Source organism: Pyrus communis, chromosome 1 (assembly GCF_963583255.1).
Source record: "Pyrus communis chromosome 1, drPyrComm1.1, whole genome shotgun sequence".
In the NCBI taxonomy this organism is placed as follows: domain Eukaryota; kingdom Viridiplantae; phylum Streptophyta; class Magnoliopsida; order Rosales; family Rosaceae; genus Pyrus; species Pyrus communis.
The window spans coordinates 8,384,785-8,393,537 of NC_084803.1; the positions used below are offsets into that span (position 1 = coordinate 8,384,785).

General features: G+C 38.5%; 1 protein-coding gene across 2 annotated transcripts; it reads left to right on the forward strand.

The window, feature by feature from the left end:
• The first annotated feature begins 3,196 nt into the window (after positions 1–3,196).
• Positions 3,197–8,304, forward strand: LOC137733972 (probable methyltransferase PMT26). 2 transcript variants are annotated; one of them, XM_068473200.1, is made up of 9 exons: positions 3,197–3,493; positions 3,735–4,851; positions 4,936–5,085; positions 5,561–5,831; positions 6,277–6,387; positions 6,483–6,657; positions 7,016–7,288; positions 7,503–7,697; positions 7,807–8,304. In XM_068473200.1, the coding sequence occupies exons 2-9, from the start codon at positions 3,793–3,795 to the stop codon at positions 8,033–8,035; spliced, it is 2,463 nt and encodes an 820-aa protein (XP_068329301.1). In that variant the 5' UTR covers positions 3,197–3,493; positions 3,735–3,792; the 3' UTR covers positions 8,036–8,304. The 2 variants fall into 2 exon arrangements, with proteins under 2 accessions (XP_068329301.1, XP_068329309.1); XM_068473208.1 differs by having other exon boundaries at positions 3,742–4,851.
• The last annotated feature ends 449 nt before the right edge of the window (positions 8,305–8,753 follow it).

The following is an 8,753-nucleotide window of genomic DNA, read 5'->3' on the forward strand; positions in this document are numbered from 1 at the left end:
CAAATCAATATGAATATTCCGCCATAATTTTGTAAAAAAAAATGTTATGTACTTATGTGGATTTAATAATTAATTTTAAAAAATTTCTAAATACCTTTTTGCACAGTGGAATTTTTTTCTTCTTATAGTAGGGCCTACTTTGAAAAGAGTTTTCTTCTATAAATTCTCAAAAATATAAGGCTTAACCAAGGCTTAAAAGGAGGTGTGGAAATAATTTTCAACTAACAATGGACGCACTTGGGTTATAACCTCATTATCTCAAGGCAAACCTCGTCGTTCTTTGCATCCACCAGTGAAGCGCCGAACAAGCTCTCCAAAATTAAGGTTGCGAGGACCTTAATCACCTAAATGTTAACAGTAATATCCCATAAGTCGTTGCAATGGGCCAAGCTGTCACCAAAGGTGATATCGATTCAGGTTCAATTCGGTAAAGGGTGTCGAAGTATGTAAAGATAGATATATTGAGATTTTTTTTAGATAATAGAAAATGAATGAGGTATAGAAATATGGATTGGGATTTGAGGTGATTGCATGACTGGGTTTTTGGGTTGACAATTTTTTTATTAACTATTAAATTATGAATGCTATTTGTAATTTTTAAAATTTAATTAGACTTGTGTGACCCATTTATGTGTCACATTAGCACATAACATAATTTTTGACAGAATGACTACATTGATTTAATACACTTACTTAAGGGACTACATTAATCAATTTTTAATTTCAAAGACTATTTTGATGTCGCATGTCAATTTTAAGAACCATTTGTGAGAAAAATGATTTATGGGGTCCATTTATGTGCCACATTAGTACTTAACAGATTTTTTAACATAATCGTGACATAATGACCATATTAATTTGCGACACATATTTTCAAGGACTACATTGACTGATTTTTTATTTCAGGGACCATCTTGATAGTAAGAGTCAATTTCAGGGATCATTTGTGATAAAAACCATTTTCTTAATGTATACGACATTATTTAAATTAAAAGGTGAGACTGGCTTCATAATAGACAAACCACAATAATTTGATTTGTAATTGTTTTTGCTGATAATCGAACTATGATCTCTTATAATGGGCTAGCCACAACCTAAAACCTATAAGTTAAAAATGAAAAAAAAATTACTAAATCGCAGTACTAAGTGTGACAATACATCAGTTTTTATATTCGAACTATAAAGTGACAACTCTCAAAGCTTATTAACCTTTTGTTAAAATTTGTTTAATCATTAATCATAGGGGTGTGCTATCCACACACCCCATTTTACTTCTCACACACCCCTTAATAATTTATATCCGTTGATCTTCTTCAATTCATTTAATCAAATACCCAAAAATTAAAAAGGTGTGTGAGAAGTAAAATGGGGTGTGTGGATATCACACCCCTAATCATATAGCTCAAAATTTTTATATTACGAAAACAGTAAATTGCACTAATAAAACAAATCATGACAACAATGCAAAGCAAACATAATTGGCAAAATTTAGTTTAACCAAGCTGTATAGACTAATGTGTTTTGTTTTATGTATTATAGTTTAAATAAGGTTTAGATAAATTTAGTATCTTGATTGTAAGATCTCACATCGTCCAAGGCAGTGATCCTTATATGTATATTCTCATCTCTACCTAGCACGAGGCCTTTTGGGAGCTCACTGACTTCGGGTTTCATCGGAACTTCGAAGTTAAGCGAGTAGCGCGCAAGAGCAATCCCATGATGGGTGATCCCCTGGGAAGTTCTCGTGTGAGTTCCCAGAAACAAAACCATGAGGGCGCGGTCAGGGCCCAAAGCAAACAATATCGTGCTACGGTGGTGGAGCGGCCCTCGGATATGGTGGACTCCGGGCCGGAATGTGACAATTTGGTATCAGAGCCTAACTCTGGTCGTGGTGTGCCGACGAGGACGTCGGGCTCTTAAGGAGGGTGGATTGTACGATCCCACATCGCCCAGGGAGTGATCCTTATATATATATTCTCATCTCTACCTAGCACGAGGCCTTTTGGGGGTCACTGACTTCGGGTTCCATCGAAACTCCGAAGTTAAAAGAGTAGCGCGCAAGAGCAATCCCATGATGGGTGACACACTGAGAAGTTCTCGTGTGAGTTTTCAGAAACAAAACCGTGAGAACGTGGTCGGGGCCCAAAGCAGACGATATCGTGCTACGATGATGGAGCGGATCCAAAATGTGGTGGACCCCGAGTCAGGATGTGACATTTATACTCAAAATTCTGATTACGAGTCATTTTTTTTCGTGATTACGTAAGAGGAAATCAAATATTTTGGACTATCTTAAAATTATTAGTTAACAAACGCTGTCTCTCTCTAGAAATCTCTCCTTGATCTTGGATTTTGGACTAACTCTGATGGCTTAGACTTTCATATTCATATATTCAGATCGCATTAAAAAAACAGTGTACGTTGATTATATGACAACCACTTTGGATTTAGTTTAATGGTTTTCTACCCAATAAGCCACCAAGGTTCCATTTGCATCCTTTTCCTTGTATTGACCGTGATATTGATAATCCACCAAACCAATTGATGTCTGTCATTAGTCCGTAATTTAAGCACTAAGTTGAGTAAACCCCAAGCCTCAATAAAATTTCAAATTTCAATTTAATATAATCATTTCAATTTGAAGTAAATTTGACAATTAAATTCAAAAAACTGTTATTATCATTTCAAAAAATCTCAGTGGCACTCATTGCAACTGTATTTTTCTTCCTATTACAAAAAATTTAGAATGAAAAATGTGATTTTTGAAATATCAATAACAATTTCCTTAAATAATTGTCCATTTAAATTTATACATGGACATTTCATGATATTCTAAATTCCAAGGGGCAAAAGCCAAGAAAACCCAAACCGTCTGCATCAAAAACCAAAAAGAAAAAAAATTCTCTGACGTCGGCTTTGCCTTGGTTTTGAGATAGACGACATTTACCGAGCCTAGTAGCATGATCTTGTAACTAAACAGAGCATTAAAGTTTTTCTCTCTTCAATTTTATTTATTTATTAGTGTAAAATAGTCGCCATAAAACGATGTCATCGCCGTAATAATCGTCATATTTTTGCCGACGCACACTGTAAACAAATTTTGTTGAATCGAATTACTTTGTTTTGGCCCACCTTCTTTGTATTGTTGCAGAGTACTAGAATTCTCTCCATTTTTCCAATAGAAAAACTAAAATAATCGGGCCAAAAATTGATAGAATTTAGAAAGATATCTCTCTCTCTCCCTCGGGGTTGGAGTTCTTCCGCGTTCTCCACCCTGTCTCGCCTACAACTACCCCCTCCTCTTCACTCGTCACGCACTACTGCCAAAAACTTCTGCTTTTCTTTCCTCTTGGTTTCTTGTCTTTTCTTTTCCTTTCTTTTTCTTTCTTCTCTAATTGGAGGTGTTTGGAGATCGGAGAATGCTGGAATAATCCTCAACAGCAACACAGAGATATCAGATCTGCCCAAGCAACCAAGCAAAGAAACAAACAAGGTACCTACTTACCTCCAATTCAAAATATTTGAAAATCGTCAGCTCAGATTTCAGCATTTCGGATCCGGGTTCGGATCTACTCTGTCATTGCTGGTTTGTTTGTCGTTCTCAACCGATATTAGGTTATTTTGGGTTATTGGGTCCTTTCCGTTTTTAGTAATCTGTTTCCCTGCCGTGTTTTCCATTTTTAGTTCGTTCCCTGTTAATTGTTACAGATCCTTTGCCGGATCTGTTGTTTCAGTTTTCAGGTGTGGATTATTTGACAACAATCGGGTCTGTGATCTGCTCCGGGGTCGAAGATGGCGACAGGGGGAAAATATACTAGAGTAGATAATAGGAGGCCGTCCTCCGGGAGTGGTTGCTGCTCCACCGTCACCGTCGTGGTGTTTGTGGCGTTGTGCTTGGTCGGGGTTTGGATGATGACCTCCTCCTCTGTAGTTCCCATTCAGAATGTGGATGTGCCCACGGAGGAGAATAAGAGTGAACTCAAGGAGCAGGGCAGCAATAACGTCGGCGTCAAGGAACAAGCGAGTGACACCAATGCCAGGCAATTTGAAGATAACCCGGGTGACTTACCCGACGACGCAACCAAAGGAGACAGCAGCGATGGTGCTGCTCAGGGTGGAGACAAGCTACAAGGAAAGTCGGAAGAGAAGAGTGAGGAGAAGTTTGTGGAAAAGACTCAAGAGACACCTGAGGAGAAAACCCAAGACAAGATCGAGGAGAAAAGTGAGGAAAAGATTGAGGAGAAATCTGAAGATGGCGACTCGAAGGTGGAGAATGGAGAATTGAATTCCGAAAATGGAGAAAAAAAGAGCGATGGCGGTGAAAAGGACAAGTCTGATTCCGATGATAACGAGAAGAAATCGGATGATGGCAGTGATAAAAAATTAGACAAGTCTGAAGAAACAAACGATACAGTTAAGATGAATGGTGAGACAGAGGAGAAAGTGGAGGTAACTGATACCAAGGAGTCAAATGGGGAGAAAAAGGAAAATGAGCAGGCCAAAAACCAGAGTTCAAATGAGGTATTTCCGTCCGTTGCTCAGTCGGAGCTATTGAACGAGACTACAACTCAAAATAGTTCGTGGTCTACTCAGTCGGCAGAGTCAAAGAATGAGAAGGAGGCTCAGCGTGCTTCTGATCAGAAGACCAGTTACAACTGGAAAGTCTGCAATTCCACTGCTGGGCCTGATTTCATCCCCTGCCTTGACAATTTGCAAGCCATCAAGAGTCTTCGAAGTACCAAGCATTACGAGCACCGGGAGAGGCATTGTCCCGAGGAGGCCCCAACCTGCCTTGTTCCTCTTCCAGAAGGTTATAGACGCCCAATTGAGTGGCCAACAAGCAGGGAAAAGGTATATAACTTAATCGATGTATAAATTCATTTCCACATTGTCTCTGTCCTTTCTGAGATAGATTGATAAGGTGCATTCTTGCAGGTATGGTACTACAATGTTCCCCATACAAAGCTTGTTCAAATTAAGGGGCATCAGAATTGGGTCAAAGTTACCGGTGAATACCTTACTTTTCCCGGTGGTGGAACACAATTCAAGCATGGTGCTCTTCATTATATTGATTTCATACAACAGGTGAATACTTTTAAGCATTTGGTTTTTTCAAATACATTCCACTTGTATTACTTTACATGTTGGTTTGTTCTCTCCGTAAATATGTATGTACATTTTTCTTCAGATGTCTCAGTGTGTGCATTCAATCCTTGTCTTCTCCCTCTCCCTAATATTTTTAATCAGCTCATGCTTTGGAGAATATGTCAGTCTTGCTGCATCTATATCGTATTAATACCTATGCATTTATGATGAAGTAGATGGATTTCTGTGTTTCTTGTTACAGTACATATGACGCTACGGTTAGATATGCAGAGTTCTAAAGAATATCTTTTTGAGACCTAGGCAGGAATTTCATCTGCAGGGTGACATCTTGGCAACATATGAATTTCACGAGTTTTGGATGCGATTTACCAGTAGGAAAAAAAACTAGAAAAGACACATCTTTCGTGTTACTGCTCATCAAAATTACACTAACTTGGGTTCTCTTCTCTTGCAGTCTGTTCCTGATATTGCCTGGGGAAAACGTTCACGGGTCATATTAGATGTTGGATGTGGAGTTGCAAGCTTTGGAGGCTTTCTTTTTGACAGAGATGTCCTTGCAATGTCATTGGCCCCAAAAGATGAGCATGAAGCTCAAGTACAGTTTGCACTTGAAAGAGGAATTCCTGCCATATCTGCTGTGATGGGCACAAAGAGACTTCCCTTCCCCGGCCAAGTTTTTGATGTTGTCCACTGTGCCCGCTGCAGGGTTCCTTGGCATATAGAAGGTAGTCCTTGTGAATTGATTTACAGTGTGATATGAGATCAAGCTGAGATTGTTATTTAAAAATGCAGTTTCCTTATGTGTGAAATCAGGGGGTTGTTTGGCTGAGTTTTCGATAACTGTCATGCCTAGTTTAGGGTTTAGGTTGATAACTGGAAAACAATAATTTTCAGTTTTCTATATTATAATATCTAAGTTGATAACTGGAAAGGGATTTTCAGTTTATGGCGCATTTTTTTTTCAAGCTTGTTTTCTTCTTTGAGCAGTTTTCAAATTGTGCTGCATATTTTGCACTCTTTCATGATTTTATTGATAGAATGCTGTTTCTGAACTGACACACCAAAGAAGCCCCTAGATCTTGAGCCAGTCTTTTCTGACATAGTAAACATAGGAAACTTATTTGGTTATTTCTTTTCGTTTGGATATTCACCAATAAACATGATATGCAGGTGGTAAGCTTCTATTGGAGCTGAACCGAGTGTTGAGACCTGGTGGTTTCTTTGTATGGTCTGCTACTCCAGTGTATAAGAAGCTGGGTGAAGATGTTGAAATATGGAATGGTACATAATTTGAAACCATATGTCTTTGGAACTTTTGAATTGGAGTTGTTTGATAAATGCTAACAAGTCTAAAAATTTATGGGAATCACCTGCAGCCATGAAGGAACTAACCAAATCAATATGCTGGGAACTGGTGTCAATTAGTAAGGATACAGTAAATGGAGTTGGTATTGCTATATACAAAAAGCCTACTTCGAATGAGTGCTATGAGAAAAGATCACAGAACGAGCCTCCTATCTGTACTAAGTCTGATGATCCAAATGCTGCCTGGTACACATTATATTCGGCTGAACCTTTTCTTTCTCTTTTAGTTTAATGAATCTAGTGAAACAATTTTTCTCTCCAGACCTTTGATTTAGTTGCCTAAAGTTGTTCTGGTTGAATTACTAAGTTCTGTTCTGGCTTAATGAGATTGCTGAACTTGGAGGAGAATGGACATTGTCTCTGTAGACTCTAGTTCTAAAACCATGTGAAAATAACATATTATGATGCATTTGCAAAAGCAAAACTAAACCCTCTTAGAAATGGCAATTGTGTTACTCTTGCCAAAATTTGTTTGATGCGAATGCAGAGATAACTATAATCTAAGCTCAATAGCTACCCTAATCTTAATTTTTGTTGTGTACAGGAATGTGCCATTACAAGCATGCATCCACGAAGTGCCTGTAAATGCAACAAAACGTGGGTCTGAATGGCCTGAACAATGGCCGGCGAGGTTGGGCAAGGCACCTTACTGGTTGTTAAGTTCCCAAGTTGGTGTTTATGGAAAACCTGCTCCTGAGGATTTCACTTCAGACAATGAGCACTGGAAACGTGTGGTGACAAAGTCATATCTGAATGGAATGGGGATTAACTGGAAATCTGTTCGGAATGTTATGGACATGAGAGCTGTGTACGGAGGGTAAGAAAAATCGTTCCTTGATTGTCATGAATAGTGTGTTTTGATGTGTTTGTTTGATGCATGGAAAACCACCATCTTCGTTATAATTTGTGCTTTACTGTTTATCTTTATTATTGTTCTTGACCTTGCCAAAGAATATGTACAAGTGAGATGTTGAGTTAGAGGCGGCTGCTTCTTAACTCTTTTTACTTGTGACTTCTGGTTGTGCTTGCAGATTTGCTGCCGCTTTGAAAGATTTGAAAATTTGGGTCATGAATGTAGTCTCAGTAGACTCTCCAGACACATTACCCATAATTTACGAGCGAGGTTTGTTTGGTATGTATCATGATTGGTGTGAGTCATTTAACACCTATCCAAGGTCTTATGATCTTCTCCATGCCGACCATCTGTTTTCCAAGCTTAAGAAGAGGTATGCATACTATTCCATTTCTCAGATTCTCCTTCCGCAGCAAAGCATTTGTTATTTCATTCACCAATTCACTTCGCTGTCTAACTTTGGAATGGCTTATGAATGACAGGTGCAATTTAGTGGCTGTAGTTGCGGAGGTTGATCGAATCCTTCGACCAGAGGGAAAGCTTATCGTGCGAGACGATGTTGAGACTATTTACGAGCTGGAGAACATGGCGAGGTCGATGCAGTGGGAGGTTAGCCTGACGTATTCAAAGGACAAGGAGGGATTGCTTTGTGTGCAGAAGTCCATGTGGCGGCCCGAAGAGTCGGAGTCACTCAAGTATGCAATTGCTTAAGCTTGGTGGTCGGAAGTGGCTGCTGGCGTTGCTGAGGATATAATAGTTACACATTCATTTTTTGTTTTGGTTGCTAATTGAAATTCATGGTTACTGTACTTTATGATGTATTGGCCTTTTGTTTCGTTTTAGTTAGGGTTTGTAGTCTCCTATTTTTTTTTTGTTTACAATATTTTGTTTTCGTTGTCGGGAGATCGGTGTTTGGAATTCCACTGTAATATTACCGTACTGGTTATTGACGGAAGAAAAACCAAACTATTGGTTTATATAATATCTGAGCATTTCGATTCTGTTATTGTGAAATGCTTTTGCTCTACATAGAGGAGTAGAGGAGGGATTTTTCAGTGCCGGGAACACGGTCAGTAGATTGAGTATATTAATACAACTGGTTAAAAACTTAAAATTTTTTATAACCCATTGTGTTGCGACACTTGATGTACCGAGCGGTGTTTTCGACTTGTTGAAAAATTTCTATACTCAAGTGTACTCTCTGTGTCATTTTTATTTGGTGACTCGGGTGTAGAATTAGTAATTTATCCTCGGCATGTTTTCCCATAATTTGACTAGCTCAATCTATTTTATGAAAATAAAAATGAAAAATTTTAAGTTCGATTTTACTTTTCCTTTTATTTATAAAAATAAATAAATGCAAGAGCATGACTTGCAAGGAGCTAGCATTTTAAGCTTGATGTCCAGCGTGATCGATGCCCGGGTGTGG